Here is a 16,574-nt window from a genome sequence, read left to right on the forward strand (position 1 = left end):
TGTTGCCTAGACCATATATTTACAGCTGTTTACATCATGATTGCCCTCCTTGCATTGCCAGCCTTTCCCCATCTATCCTTTTTTTCTGGACCTTTAACATGAGGTGATAGTGTGCATGCCCGTGCTTTGAAATAAAATTCTCAGGCTGACTTCTGCTGTGAAAGGCAAAAGAACAGATCAGACTGGTCCCTTCCTCCCCAGTTAGTTTGCAGATCACCCTAATGGATGGCAGAAATGAGAGGACCATTTCCTCACATTGCCCTGCATTTGCCGCTAAGTGTACATTCAACAGGGAACTGCAGCTAGTCCAGGCTTCCAGGGCACCACAGGGACACCTGTGTTTGAAAACACTCATTTGCCAAAGTCACACGCTTCTCTTTTAAAGTGCACTCATGAAATCATAATGTATGAAGATGTCCTGTCTCATTTAGAGAATCATCCAGAAAGTAAATTGGGTGTTCATTTCTGCCCAAGTTGGAGAATCCCCATCACTTCCAATTCATTTCCCAATTCTTCCTTGTGGACCTGTCAAGGAGAAAATTGGGATAATATACCATTCTCCCCATGCAGTGAGCCTTTTACTTAGAGAAGCATTCAGACTTGTAAACCAACCCCCCCCCCGTATAAAGTGGTACAGTCCAGAGCAGTCTAGTAGCAGGTATTATTTCTGCATGCTTGTGTGAATCCACCCCGTAAGTCATGACTGGCAAAATTAATTATGTGATGTGGTGTTGACGATCTCAGCATTTGCTTACCTCTTGCAAATGGCAACCAGTGAAGTGGAAAGGGTCAGGGAAATGCTAAGTGGGATGATGTTGGGTCACAAGCCTTCTTCCACTGGGGAGATGTGGGTCAGTAGCCATGTGTCCCTCGTTATTTCTAGTTCAGGCCTGTTAAGCAGCATAGATTACACGGAACTCAACAGCTTGCTACTGTAGAGGAAGTAAACTCAGATTCTCAACAGCTTTGACTCTTACCGTAATAGTGGGGGTATTCAGAATGGGTCCGCCTTTAGTACTTAGCTACAAGTCAGCCATTAAGCTGCTGGGAGGTGGCTGGGAAACCTTCATTGACTTGGCTGCTGTGTGACTAGGTTGGAAATGAGCTATTAAAAACCACCCTTATTCTTTCTCCTCTCCTGTGTGTGTTCCTCATACATAGGAAGTGGACGTAAGTGGAAACACACCTTTTTTTGCCCACATATGCTAGGTTACAGTAAATGTCAAAACAAAATTTACGAAATCCTTCCAGTAACACCTTAGAGACCAACTAAGTTTGTCATTGGTATGAGCTTTCGTGTGCATGCACACTTCTTCAGATACCTGCGAGGTTGATGGACTTCCATTTCATGCTACTGGAAGGAATTTTTTATTTGGTTTCGACTACGCCAGACCAACACGGCTACCTACCTGTAACTAGGTTAATTTTGTTGACCTTATTTTAAACTTGGAAGGAGTTACCTTTCTTTAGCAATTGCATTGCATTTAGCAATCACCCAGCTAATAGTCACTCAGTGCCCACATAATTACTTACAGCGGTTTAAGTCTTCTGCAGTGGGTGGGTAGAGGTTCACTCATAAAAATGTGCAATAATCAATTCCAATGCACCCCATCCTGCTTTGGTCATTACTCTTGAGTTGGTAATGCAAATAAGAGAATTTTTGGGAACGGGCTGTAGCTCAGGGGCACAGTGTCTGTGTTCTATGTAGAAGCTCCCATGTTCAATCCTCCACATCTCAAGGCAGTGTTGACAATACGGAGCCACGTGGACCTGGTGGTCTTCCTAGGTTCCTGTTTCTCTTAACTCAGGCTAACCAAGAAAAAACAACAGCAACTCATTGTGGGATTTGGTCAAACAAAGATTAATAATATTATTCCTCCCTATTAGTGAAGTGGGTGTATTACATGCTTTGTGTCAGAACAGTGTGAGGGCAGTATACTAGATCTTGCCAGCTGTCAGTTCCATATCTGAAAATGATCTGAAAGTAGTTAGTGTCCTTGTATGAACGATTTGCACAATGCATGTTTATGCTGCAGTACAACTGATTTTTGCATCTACAAATCCTGCTTGCAAATATATCTGAATAGACTCAGCTCTTTAAAAAGAATTGGCTGTGGGAGTAGGGTCTCAAGGCCAAAGTTACTTAAAAATGGACTCACATGGGGCATTATTTTAATGTTATCTCTCTTTTCTTTCAAGATCTGAACATGGAGTTCAACCCATCAGATCACCCACGGGCCAGCACAATCTTCCTCAGCAAATCTCAAACAGACGGTAGGTCACCAGTGTTATTATACAAACAACAAAAGATTAATGTGCACTTTATAACATATGCTTCATGCATAGTTTATAATATGCATATGGCCCTATTGCAAGACCATACCTGATAACAATTGGGATAGATAATTAGCTATTATATTTATTTTATTTCAAAAGCCATGGTTTGTGGCTGACCTGCTATTCAGACTGGGCCGCTGGCTTGGATTGTTTTAACAGCAGCATCAGAAATGGAAATCAACCATGCAAGTCTTTCATGCTAAACGTGTTCAGGATCTAAACATGTTTAGCATGAGAGTCTTATTGACTTGTTATCATTTTTTTAGGACTTCAACAAAATAATCTGTGAGAGAGAAATAATATTGCGTTCTCTTGAGGCATAAAAAAAACAATCTGAACTCTCTGTTTTTGAAGAGTTCCATCAGCTAGTAGGCTTGATGCAATCTGATAAATGAGGACCCCATACACACATAATCCTTTTTCCAAGACCACTTATGTGCCTATGTGCTATTGATTCTCAATAAGGGCTGTATTTCATAGTGAATTGTTGCGTTTCGACTACTGGATTATTTATTTAGATTCCACACACACACACCCCAAAAAAATCCTTTGTGTTTATCAACAATTCATCTTTTCCCATTATACAGACACAATTGTCTAGTTAAGTGTTTTGAAATTTACGTATTGTTGCATAGAATCCTCACATATTAACTCGATACAAACCTTGCTTTTGAAAAGACTATGTGGTAAGGTCTCACTTGGTTCTTTAAGTTGTTGTGCTTTATTTGAACCCATCTATTTAGGTCGGTGAGGACCAAGTACATCTACAAAGATTGGTCCTCTCTTGTACCAAATAGGCTGAGAGACAGTTCTTTTGCTCAAGGCTCTGTTGCTTTGCAAGGACCTGAAGCTACTTGCAACAAATTTTCCACTGGACCACACAGGCTCATGTTGTGAATGATGACTTGTTTTACAAAAGAGGCAATAGTTACTTATCGGAAACTTTAGGAATAATTTTTCAACAGTTCGGTTAGAGAGGCCTCGGAGCTGAGGTGGTTGATTTATAGAATTTTGCTTGCAGGCTGCACATTTTAAAAATAAAACAGTCTTTCTCCTTGCACTCCTTGATCAGTGGAGTCGAACATCATCATTTATTAGTCTGGGTTTCTACAGCACCTGGAAATTAACAGTATTTGCCTTAGAGTGAACCTTGATGCAATCAGTGGAGGGAGATTCATTTACTGTTGGCTTATTCAATCTGTAGTGCTGGGCCTCAGTGATGATAGTTCCCCCTTGTTCTGAAGCTGTCAGGGATAATAAATGGCAATCATTGTGTCTCTGCAATGTTTGCTAGAAGTCAACCCTCTATTAAGTTTTCTCTTCCCCCTGCCATGATATCATGTCCTGATATCACAAGCCAGTGCTGGGGCGTGGGGGCTTTGGGAAATAAGCTGTGTCCCCCCCCAGCCCAGTGGACCCCCAAGGGAAAGGAAGATAGAAGTGCCTGCTGCATATATGTTGCTGAACACTAAGGATCAAGCTGATCATTGCCACCCTTCTCTGCATTCAGCCCAGTGCTCAGCAGAAAGTTCCCAGAAAGCACCATCTTTGTTTTCCCAGAATGTATCTATAATTGGTTGGTCTGCTGCAGATATTCACAAAACAATTGCATCAAGACAGGGAGTAAGCTCTACAAGAGGGTAAAGAAAGCCGTCCCCAATATGTTTTGGACCATATGCTGACAGAGGCTAATGGGGGTTGGAGTTCAAAACTTATGGAGGGCACCTGGTTGGGGAAGGCTGGTACAGAGGTATATAGATATGTTTTCAAAAAGAGAAGCTTTGTTTCTGTGCAGTGTTTTCTTATGGCTTAATGCAAGAGGAGCACTCGGAAATCAGGATAGTATCCACCTGTTTTCTCACAGTGTAGACCCATTGGAATCAAGGCCATTTAGTGGGTCTACCCTGAATTGAACCAGCATGAAATACAGTGTGCCTCAGTGTGCCATGTGTGATCTTTAAAATCCTTTTTAACACTTCTGGAACCCTCAGTGGTTGCTGAAACGGACATGAATCCCAATGGGGGAATGATTTCAGTAAACCCTTCTGCACCATGACAACATCTTTCAGTGGTTTATCTAGGGTGGTGCAGATCAGAAGAAGCACAGCATAACATCAGATTTGGCTGCACGATAGTTTCACTAAAGACAGATTAAGACATTACATTTCCTCCACTCTTAATGGAGTGTGAAAGAGGTACCAATTGCTTGGTACCAATTACACAGTTTGGTTAAGCACAGAATGTCATATTGATCAGTTGGGGCAACAGGAACAAACTTACTTCCACTTTCTAGTATTACACTTGCTTATGTTGGCCTCCCTTCTATATCATCAGGTGGTCTGACTTGGGAGATAGCCAATACAAATAGACATGAAAAGTGTGAATGGTCAGAAAAATATTGGGCTAAGCTGAAAAAATTCACAGGCAATATCATTCTGAATACCAGCTTCTGGAAACCTCAGAAGGGTAGACTGCTCTTGTGCGTCCTGCTTGTAGGTTTCTCACAAGCATCTGGTTGGCCACTGTGAGAACAGGATGATGGACTAGATGGGCTCTAGCAGGCTTTTCTTATGTTCTAAGTTTTCACATCAGAAATGTTTGTAAATGGACATTTGGTGCAGTCTTGCAGTTTTGCCATTTGTTGTTCCACTGTGAGCAGGGAATATTGCATTTCAGTGATTGTAAAACTGGATTATTTTGCAGACCATTGTTCCAATTCTGGTTTTCTTTACAATATACCACAGTCTTACTTTAATGCCTAGAGTGTGGGAAGCCACTTGGAACAGCTTCTGAATTTTTTTACCTTTATAATCAAGTGTAGTTTTCCTGTACTTGCAGGGTTAAGTCAAATGGAAAGCATTGCTAGGTGGTGGATTCCTTCCTAGGTTTGTTTTTGGATGTCAGTTGATCAGGATACTACTGTCTAGGCCTGGGCAATATCTGGTTTTCGACATCATGATATATCACCAGCTAAACATCACGATATACCGATCGTGATGTCTGAAATAAGGGTGGAGCTATGTAGAGGCATTCGCTGACTTCATGGTTTTCCCCCACATAGTGATTTTTGCAAAGCACACACATGATATCTTGCCGGATAAAAAATTATGAAATCGCTAGCACGGTATGGATTTCAAACTGGTTTGGGATGATAATATCAATATGGTGGTACCTCCAGTTGCGGATGGGATCTGTTCCGGAGGTCTGGTCGGATCCCGAGGCTTCCACAACCTGAGGACCGCTTCTGTGCATGTGCACGCAGTGAAACCCTGTAAAACACTTCCGGGTTTGCTGCATGCGCACCCCGAAGTTTACGTAACCAGAGGGTTATGATAATGGAGCTACGACTGTATATCGCCCAGCCCTACTACGGTACTGTCCTTGTCCAATTTTGTTGTAGCTTTAAGAACAACTTTCACTTAGAAGAGCTTTCCTTGGGGCAGGGAGGCAGCCTGTGCTTTCCAACACTCTGTAATTGCTGTGAAAAGCCAGCCAGACGTCTAGTTGCATGCTGGTTCTGGTCTTCTTTGTGGACCTCTGCAAGCCAATGTAGGCTGGCCAAGTGCCAGTAATGCAGGAGTTGGGAGTGCTAAAATATACCAAGCACCTGAAACCTGTTGGAAGATGGCCTAAGGCAAAACAAAAAAGAAGCAACTTTTCCTGCAGCCCACTCAGATTATAGGCACTGGGTCAAAACAGATTAGCCTGGGGTTTGAATAAACAGTGGTTATGATTTTTATTGTTGCCGCTGGAATTTTACTAATTATGTTGTTTTGTTGTTGCATGATGCTTCCTGCTGCTATGTTGACATTGTTTTGTAACTTTGGACACTTTTATAATCATGTTGTGCTGTGTTTAGATTTCTTAGCTGTTGTGCTTTTAATTGTGGATTTTTTTATTTATTTAAAAAGGTGGAACACAAATGAATAAAATAAATACCGTATATATTGCTAGATTGTGCTTTCTGACATTTGCCAGAGGCATTTGGGTTCTGTGCTGTTGCTCTGAGGAGACCATGGCTATATATGTGCCCATTTCTGATCCTCTGGATTGCAGCCCACATCTTTGTATAATAAACTGGAACATCTTTTATTGACGTGCAGCCTCTCGCTCCCGAAACACTGTTCAGAATTTCTAAATTTAGGCCATGCCTGAAAAAAATATGTGAAATTCCATTCCCAAAATAAAACCGGTGGCATTGTGGAAGCCAGAGAAGAGCAGTTGCCAAGGAGGCTCTGGTGTTAGGAACAAATTCAGGTTGCATTTGAATTTGCTAGTTGCGCACAAAACAAGTTTGAGATGTGTGTGGCGCTCTCATTTAAAGCCGAAGGATAAGCAGAGTCAGAAGAAGAGCATGATGCAGGTCCAGGAATAAGTTTTAAAGTTGTAGTGGAAAAGGAAAAAAGCGAAATGGAACCCTGAACAGGAATGGGGTGATAACAGGGCAACAGCCCAGGTCCCATAACCCAGCATGGGACTCACAGGCAGTAACCCCCTTGACCTGCTCCTCGTCATCGTCAGTGCTTTATTTGAAAAAAAGAAGAAGTAGGTGACGGTACATGCACCCCTCTTTCACCCCTTCCTCCTTGCCTACCTCCTCTGCCGCTGCCACTGCTTCTCACCTCCTGGAGGCATTTTGGTGCAGCCTACAAAAGTGGGTCTACCACAGAGTGGTGTGGCTAGAACGACTGTTTCCTTGACATGCAGGCCACTTCAGCTATGCCACTTAGTGGTAGAACAAAGCAGTCCTCCTCTACCACAAAATGGCATGCCTAGAGTGGCCCATATCAGTGATGATGAAGAAGAGCCACTGCAGGAGATAGTGATAATTATGGTGAGGAGGTGGACTCACTGTGGAAGGGGGCACCATGGAGTCCTTAAGTGCCCTTAAAAACAAAACAAAACCATTCAAGCAGGGTGGAGCAAGGCCAGTTAAGGCTGTCACCAGTTCAGGAGGTGTGGCCTGTGTACAGTCCTGGGGGCCACATAGAGAAGCCTGCATTTTGTTCCCAGGCCTGAGCTTCCCAACCCCTGCCCTAGAGCAATGTTGTTCTTCGCCTTAGAGTAGCCTACATTCTGTAGATGCACCGTTTTAGATTTAGCCCCCTCCCTGCTTGCTTGCCTCAGTTGAGTGAGATGGTGAGCTTGTTTGTTGCCAGTATGCACTTGTCAGCTTGAAAAGACCAAAGAAAATTCCGCTTTTCATTTCAAGAGTTGAGGAGAAACCGAGTCAGCTTTTCTTTGAACTCATGTAGTCCTTTGCTTAGATCAGTACCAGACAATTCCCCTAACTAGAAGAAACATGGCTTTTATTTCTGTACTAAATTATTTAAAAGCTATCAAAATGCGAGAGGTTGTAATTGATGTGTAATTATTAACTCAGGGATATTGCCTTTTGTCCTTTTGAAGTCTCCCACTAAAAATTGTCTCTTACACACTGCACAAAAGACCTCAGGAAAGCACAATAATATGGAAAAAGTGCCTTTTCTCCCTTAATTTTAATGCTGCTTAATTTCACCCTACGGCACTAAAAAGCTTAACAGTTAAACTACACTTTCAGAAATTAGAATCGGGCACTTGGCTTTAAAAATAAAGCAAATTAAGAAACCATAGAATGCAATTTTTGTTGGTCGTTGCAGGAGCTTGTCAGCTGAACTTTTCAACCTTGACTCGATTGTATTCAGTTTCATTGAGGCTTGCAGCCTTACACCCTTTGAATTCTGGCTTACTTCTGAATTGAATATACTGAGTGTTGCACTGTTAATTCCTGGTTTTTTTCATCCTGCACCATCTTTTCAGCTAGGCGTCCCTGTCTCCTAAATAAAACAGATAATTATTGCATTTTTTTCTAAGGTCACAATGTGGTCAGCATGAGATGATAAGAGATATGTTCAAGAATTCTTGTGGGGAGCAGGGGTGGAACTCTGCGGGGACTCTAGAATGTTGGTTATATGTCCTGCATCAGCCATTCATTGGATTGGCATCAGTGCACTTCTTGGATCTACAGCAGCAAGGATACAGATGGAAGAAAAGGGGATGGTGGAGTGAAGTAGTCCAGAATGAAGGAAGTTGTTTGAGGTTCTGGAGGCAGCTTGTGTCTAATTTGGTATCAAAAACTTTTGGTTTGTCTTTTTAGCATATTGAAATATTTGAAACTGATCCGCAAGGATGTTTATTAATGGGTAAATCTCAATGTCTATTAACATTTTCACATTGTTAAAAACACATTTAATTGGCAGGTGCCATTCAAGTACTTAGCCTTCATAACAAAGTTCCAATCAAACTAAATGGGCTATGCATGGTTTTTGTTTGTTTATGAGCATTTATAAACCATCTAATGTTTAAACATCTCAAAGCAATGTACAACATAACATTAGCACCATTTAATTTAGAAAGCAGAATTTTAATACACCTTGTTTTAATTTACACATGCCAAGCATTTGATTATTCACTAACTCCTTTTTTGTTAGCATTGAATTTAGTTTTTTCATTTTCCAATGATAGATTCTGTGGTTGGGAGAGTTAACTAAAATCAAACAAATTCATATAACATGCCTACAATGTGTTTTGTGTTTTCACAGTGAGAGAAAAGCGGAAGAGTCTCTTTATAAACCACGTAAGTGAAAAAAATGAAACTTTTTCTGGCTGATTAGCATGTTTTGAGTTTACACTATTAAATCTAAAAGTCTGGTTTTCAAGCAAATCAGCTGTCTAAATGTACAACCAGTGGAGTGCCAAAAGGTATTTAGAGTCTGTAGAAAGAGACCTCCTGTATTATGGGAATCTGCTGCAGAAGCCTATGGCAAGGAAGTGTGCAAAAATTACGTTTTAGACTGGGGGTGCAGTTTTAGACTGGAGATGCCCTTTTCTTATCTCTTCTTTTTGCCACATATTAGAACAGAAAAGTAGGTTGATGAGGCCAAATGAGCTGAATGGTTTTACAGATGAATTTTGGGCTCAGTTGTGAATAGTATACATATTTTTCTCAGCAAAATGCATGCAACTTGAGACTTGATCTGTTGCCATCTTGCTGTGTAGTCAAGCAAAGCAGTAATTTAAATATGCACGTGTCATCTATCATGACCCAATAACCGGTAAAAAGACTGTTGCAATGTGCTGTCAGTGGGCTACCCTTGAAAAAGTTTCAGAAGCTGTGACTCTGCTGAATGCTGCTGCCTGGCTGAATGTGGGGTCAGCGAGAGGGAATTATCTCCATCCTAATTCTCAAAACACAATACTGGCTGCCAGTGTATCTACTTGACCTGATTCAAGGTGTTCATACTAGTGTACAAAGCCCTGAATGACTTGGGGCCCAAGGATTTGAAGGAGCACCTTTCTCAGTATCTTCCAACCTGACTTTGTGATCCATGGGAAGTCCTCTGATCATGGTTCCATTAGTGAAGGTGGCAAGGAGGACAGCCACACAAGGCAGAGCATTTTTGGTGGCAGTACTCCACCTGTGGAACTCCCTCCCATGAGAAATCTGGTTGTTCCCATTCTGGCTACATTCAGGCACAATTTGAAAGCTCACCTTTTATCCATGCCTTTGGGTACGATTGGTGGTAGGGGAGTATTTTCTGCTGCTGCTATTTCTACAGACAAGGATCTGATTGATGTTTCAGGTGTCTTAAGATTAATGAATTGTTTTATGAGGTTAACTGCCCTGTGCTTTCATTTGGGAAGATGGTTGGGATATAATAACATAATTAATAATAATAATAATAGGAACTGAAGTGCTTGTATTTTTACTGGAGGGTGTGTACCTACGTACTAAACTTATTAAACTCACTGGTGGTCCTAGGATTAGGTGAGACTCCTTTGTTATCAAGGTTTAATAGGAATGTAAGTGTTGCATTTTTCTTTCTTTCTCTTCCTCCCTCCCTTCCCCAGTGCCTCCCACCCAGCTCCTAGAAACTTGCATAATATTAAACATATTATCTGGCCTTTTACAAAATATATAAATGTAGGTGAAACTCCAGCAAGCGAAAATTCATCTTTTGACAACAGTCCATATGCTTTCCTCATATATACTGTTTTGCAGAACCAGGAAGAAATATGAAATAAAATACTTTTAAAACTTGAGAGCAGCTTCTCCTGTTTTCTGTTCCTTACCTCCATATTGATATAAGTAGTTTTGTTTAATATGTTTGCAGTTTCATTTTTTCTGCTCTCTCTCTCGCTCTGTGTGTGTGTGTGTGTGTGTGTGTGTGTGTGTGTGCGCGTGCGCGTGCTTAGGAGTTGTGGCATGCAGAGAGGTTAACCATTTGCTCCTAGTGCTGCCTTCTTGTTGAAAATCACCCCCTGATGTTGTTGTTTGCTGAACTTCCATATTACTTCAGCCAAAATTCATAAAGGCTCTTCCTTCCTTCCTTCCTTCCTTCCTTCCTTCCTTCCTTCCTTCCTTCCTTCCTTCCTTCCTTCCTTCCTTCCAGCAGTGGTGCTCATTAAAGGATGAATGAATGAATGAATGAATGAATGAATGAATAAATAATATCAGACCTGCTGAAGGAAGGAAGCAACTTAAATGTAATCAAGGTTTGGCTTCCCCATGCTCCTGAGCTAGTGTAACTAAGGATTTCTAGCTGGAGCCAAGATGCTACAAGATCTTTTTAGCAAACAGTATATGTCAGTGGCTTCTCACTTTAAAAATTTGAGGTGGATATTAGCCCTCTACTAAAATGAGTTTGACATTGCATTGTCTAGGGTTAACATGGACTATTTTCTGATAACTATATAAATTAATAGCTGTACCTTCACATAATGTGAAGAAGCCATGGTTTGTTTAACCATGGCTTGGTCAGCAAACTGCAAGTTGTCACAGATAGGGTTGACCTTGCCATCAGGCAAAGTAATCACCTTAGTTGGCAGGTTCTGGGGGGCAGTGACAGCAATCCTCTGGCTGTTCCCCCTAAGCCCGCAGCCATTCCCCTCTATGGGATGAAAGAGCAGTGTATGCTAAATTGCCTGTCCTAGCTCCTCCCAAACTGGCTTACTACCTTTAGGTGCTATGAAGGATGCTATTCCGCCACCAGTGTTGAAAGAAGATTCAGCTGCCAGTCCAGTCAGCATCTTTAGATGGAATGAGGAAGGGCACCATCTTATCCTTTGCACCAACTGGCAAAAATATCTTGACTAGAAGTGGATGGGGGACAGATGGAAAAAAACAAACTTTGGAAGAACAAGCCATTGTTTGTTCGCTCATTTGCAAGCAGAGCAAACAATGGCTTGTTCTTCCAAAGTTTGTTTTTTTTCCCCATCTGTCCCCCATCTACTTCTAGTCTACTCACGGTTTTATTTTCCAGCTGCTCTTACCTTGTGCCTTTGCAGCTTGGCAAGCATCCGGGTTGGATGGCCAAGTAATACATGGTTAAGCAAAGGCTGCTGGGTTTGGACATCATTCCAAACCATAGTGGGGGAAAGGCCAAGATTTGTATGGATCAGAGACCGTTTTGGATTGTTGCCTCACTGAATAAAGCATATCATACTTGAAAATGACTCCCTGACCTGGGGTGCTTTTTATATGATGCTTCAAGTCTGAAGTACTCTGATCTCAACTGCTGTTTGTTTTGTCTCTCAAAAGCTTTCCATACCCCTGTTTTTCAACCCACCTGGTTTTTTATACTGTGTCATCTGTTGTTATTCGGCTTTCAGTACTTTGGGTAGAGATGATAGCAAGGCTTCTCCCTCCCACCCCTGCACACAACTCAAAATACCCCAGATTCTATTAACATTAGAATAAAAATTGTGAGCCATAAAGGAATTGATAAAACAGCAAAGTGAACTACAAGTGCTTCTGAGCCTGTCCATTTTTAAAATCTTTTTATCAGTGACTCTCAGGCTGCACACTGTTTTGATTTTGATAAGTGGCATTCTGTTGAAGATTGGAGCTGTTCAGACATTTCCCCCACCAAAAAATAAAATAAAGTAGAATAGCTGCTACAGCAGAGCTTTGAAAGTTCAAAAATGATGCACAGTGGTGAACCTGTGTGCCAAATAGCAGCAGCAATATATCTCCAGAGTTCCAAATGCGTTGTGGCAAAGACAAAACAATAAAATGCCCCTAGCAATAATGTCAGAACTTTGGTTCCTGGTCATTTCCTTTGTGATTTTCTTTTGTAATTTAAAGGCCACTTGAGAGCAGGTGTTGGGGAAGGTGACTCTTGTTTTCCAAACTGTGCCTTTTTTGTCAGTTTCTGGCAAATGCAACTTGATCCTCAACGCACAAACCACTGGCTCCATGTTCTCTACCTGCTGCCTTACAATTCTTTTCGCAACCACAGCTTGTGATCTTGAGGCCCTGTTCAGATAATACTTACTGGGCCCAGGGTAGGCCGGTAGCAATCAGTGTAGTTCGAGGCAGGTTCCAGAGGCAGAGTATTTGGAAGGCTGGAAAGTGGGAACTTTAGGTTGGCAGGATGTTTTTACCCGGAGATAAGTTGATGAAACTGAAGGGCAATCGGTCCTCAAAGCTAACACTTCTTGGGACCAGGAAAAGCTGCATTGGTCCACTAGATCATCTGGTGGGGCATCTGATACTGCTTAGCAGTGACCCTGGGTCCCAGTACCGCCCTCAAATCCTTCAGCAGGCATGCTGCCTTGCCGCCCCCAGAAGGGAAGGTGCTTGAGTCTGGCTGGTAAGGCTGCTGATTTGAGACCCACAATTCCTTTTGTGGCTTTAGATGGCTCTGTCATTGCTGATAGGAAAGGGGAAGTTTCCTTCCTGGCTTGTAAGTTTGCTTGACTGCTGACACAAGTTCCAGCTTCACCCCTACCTTAGCAGCACAGGAACTGCATTTCAGCTGATATAGAAAAATAGGGGTGGTTGGCTTTTGCTGCCCAACCCCCCAAGGGACTGAGTCCCCTAAGGCCATGATCGGTCAGAGATGAATGAATGGAGGCAGGATGCAGTGAAAGCAATGCAGATCTTTATTTTTCTGTTGCAACAGAGTTCCCTCCCCTCCTAGCAAGGAGGCAAGAGAGACCTAGAACCAAGAAGAAACATCTCTCTTAAGGGTTTGCATTTTGGCGTGGAGAAGAAGGACATTCGCTCTACAAACAGTCAGAAATGACATCACACATAAGGTGGGGTTTCTGTGGCTCAGGCAGGCCAAAGTGTGATATTCCTGAGGGTTTAGCAAGTTTCACATAGTTCCAGACACAGTTTACACAAAACATTAGCGTTTGATAAGACAATCAGAATGCTGGTCAGACATCCCTCAATGCAGAGCATCATACCAACATTTATTCTATATCTGAGACCTTAGAATTGCTATAACACTACCCACAGCCATGGACTCTCCCATGCCCTGGGATCTGTACTGCATCCTTTTCACATCTGGGACGCAATGCCCAGCAGTCCATTTGTCACATTCTCCTGCTGGTAACGAGATGGAAAGAAGGCAATTGCCAGACTTCTGAGACATGAGGTCCAGATTGGATGGACCTTGGGTCAGATCCAGTGGGGCTTCTCTTTCCTTCTGAAATAATGTAGAAACAACTTCTACCAGTATTTTCTTGCAGTCAGATTAGGGCCAGCTGCACGGGGTGGGGGGGTGTTTGCGGGGGGAGGGGGAGGCCTTGACATGGGAATCCTCTGGTGAACTTCTTTTCATGCTGTGGGCCCTCTGCATGAAGGCGCAGAGCCTCTCCTCTATATTTCCTCTGGAGGCACAGTAAGGGTAGGACTAGCCACAGCTGCAAAGGAGGAGGAGGAGGAGGGGTATGTGGTAGTGGCACTCTACCAACTCGTACCAGTCAACTGTCATTATATTTGCCCACAAGGGTGCCACCTAATGACATTTGGCCTGAGTCCGGTTATTGCAGGTTCATTACACATGTTTTTAGACTGCAATCATTTGCAATAGGAACCCATCCAGCAGACATGAGCTGAACCAGAGCCAGGGCTGCCACTTCCTCTTGTGCTAGTAGTCCTGGCTTCATTTTAGTTTTTATTTATTTGTACAAAAAGGTATCGTGAAGGAGCACAGGGGAGGTGGTGACGGTGATTGTATTTAAGTAGCCAACATCTTTTCTTCAGCTTACCAGAGTCTTTAAGCCTGTAAGCTTATCAGATTGTTAACAGTTTATCAAAGTTTCCAAGCATTTGGAGTTCCCTTGGTTCATAATGAACAGCACTCCAAGAAATCCTCACCAGTTTCCTGGATAAAGATTGTAGTCTTGATGTGGGGTTGGACTAGATGACCCTCAGGATCCCTTCCAACTCTACACTTCTTACTTCTATGGGAAGATGGAAATAAAGAAGGAAATAGTGGAAGAGGAGAGTAGAAGCCCAGGAGATCTAGGAAAGCAATTATCTGTAAAGCCCCTTAATAGTTTTGGATAAAGTAGCAGTGGACTTTGTGTCCACATTTCATGACAAACTTTTTTTTAGAGTTGTTGGTTTGTGCTTTTGTATTTTATGTTTTTCCTCCATACGTGCATGGTGCATCTTTGAGCAGTGCAAGTTGGCTCCCCTGTACTGTTATTCCAGAGCAGTGCTTTCTCTCATTCTTCCTAATACAGTGTGCTTTATAAAAGGGAAATGTGGAAAGGACAACTGAGAGGTGCTGATGTTTGTTGGCATCATAAAAAAGTGTCAGAAATAAATACTATTGTGGTAGCGTTGAAGATAGCAGTGCCATAGAGTTCCTGCTCAATTGAAATAGTTTCTGCAGGCCCCAGTGCTGTTTATCTTAAAACCAGTGGGCCTCAAACTGTATAGGGAGGGCACAAAATTCCAGGGAGGGTTGGGACCCAGAAGCAAGTGAAGCCTTTCTCCCACCACTATCCATGACCAAGGTAGATGGAAGTGGAACACCTTTCCCAGTATAGGGTTCCTCATTGATCCATTAAATGTCAAGAATGCTTTGATGGTGTTTCCTGCTTGGCAGGGGGTTGGACTGGATGGCCCTTGTGGTCTCTTCCAATTCTATGATTCTATGAAATTTGTAGCATTGGCTATGCAAGATGGTAACTCAATATAAAAATGCTGCTTTTTACTAATGATGATCCAAATGGTGGAGTAGCTATACCTCAGTAATAGAGTGCATGGTTTGCATTTGCAAGGTTCCCAGGTTCAAATCCCAGTGTCCCTTGTTCAATTATCTGCAGCAGTAGCCTTAAGAGAGCTGCTACCAGGCAGTATGGACAATATTGGGCTTGAGGTGGACTGGTAGTCCAACACGATATGATTCAGCTTCACCTGTTCTGTATAAATGTGTTGGATTTTTTTATTTAAAAAATGTAGAGCTTTTGATGAGATTTGAGTTCAGCTGCTTGCCAGTTTGATCTGTTTTTCTTCTCTTAAGGGTCAGTCTGTTGGTTCTAATATGTGTTCAGAGGCTTAGATATGTAAAGTAGCAGGTGATGGGACAGAAGTTGCGAGGCACCTAAGTCATTTCCTTCTTTCAAACCGCCAACCTTCTGATCGGCAAGCCCTAGGCTCTGTGGTTTAACCCATAGCGCCACCCGCGTCCCTGGTCTTGTGGGATCAGTTAAATGGTAGACCAAATGCTCTTGTACAACATGCTCTCTTGACCCCTGTGCATCATGACTTTATTTAAGCTAGCTGAGTTGGATAGGTGGGTCCAGGAGTGCTGTGTGTTTGTGTATTTGTGTGTGTGTGTGTTGCCACAGTAACAAATGCTCCTTTTCTGGATAAGCTGCTTTGGCAGGTAGTAGCAGTCCAGCTGCAGAAACTCTTGAAGGAAACTGATTATGTCGATTCACTTCAGCATGGGTTCAGGCCTGGTTTGGGGATAAAATTGGTCTTGATTGCTCTGATGGAGGACCTTCTTCAGGAGAGGGGCAGCAGCTGGGTTTGCTGTGTGGAGCATCTGCGTGATCAGCTACTGGGTCAGGTTCACAGTTTTGTTGTTAACATATAAATCCCTGAACAACTCTGGACTAAGTTACTTGAAAGATGATCTGATCCTGTATAGACCATTTAGATCATTTTGAAAGTTCTACTCCTGATACTGCAGCCTGCAGAATATCATTGGGCGGTGAACAAAAAGCAGGTACAGTCTGCTGTTTCCCCTGCAATATAGAATGGCTTTTTATCTCACATATACATGAAATGTCAACTATCAGTTGCTTCAGTCATCTTGTAAAGACCTCTCTTTTTGCTCAGGCTTTTCCTGATCCGTAAAACCAGACCCTTAAAAATAATTATCATGAATTCCCTGCATTCCTCCTTTTATTTGTGTTTATATGCTTTTATACTACTGTTTTTGTTT

At 42.4% G+C, this 16,574-nt stretch overlaps 1 protein-coding gene across 1 annotated transcript in view; it reads left to right on the plus strand.

Annotated features, from left to right (window-relative positions):
• CCNY (cyclin Y) overlaps positions 1 to 16,574 on the plus strand; it is a 111,796-nt gene that overhangs the window by 71,619 nt on the left and 23,603 nt on the right. The window contains exons 2-3 of the mRNA XM_035130426.3: positions 2,200 to 2,274; positions 8,919 to 8,953. Of these exons, the coding sequence (XP_034986317.1) occupies positions 2,200 to 2,274; positions 8,919 to 8,953 (110 nt within the window). The remainder of the gene's footprint in view (positions 1 to 2,199; positions 2,275 to 8,918; positions 8,954 to 16,574) is intronic.

Source organism: Zootoca vivipara, chromosome 11 (assembly GCF_965207765.1).
Source record: "Zootoca vivipara chromosome 11, rZooViv2.hap1.1, whole genome shotgun sequence".
Lineage (NCBI taxonomy): Eukaryota > Metazoa > Chordata > Lepidosauria > Squamata > Lacertidae > Zootoca > Zootoca vivipara.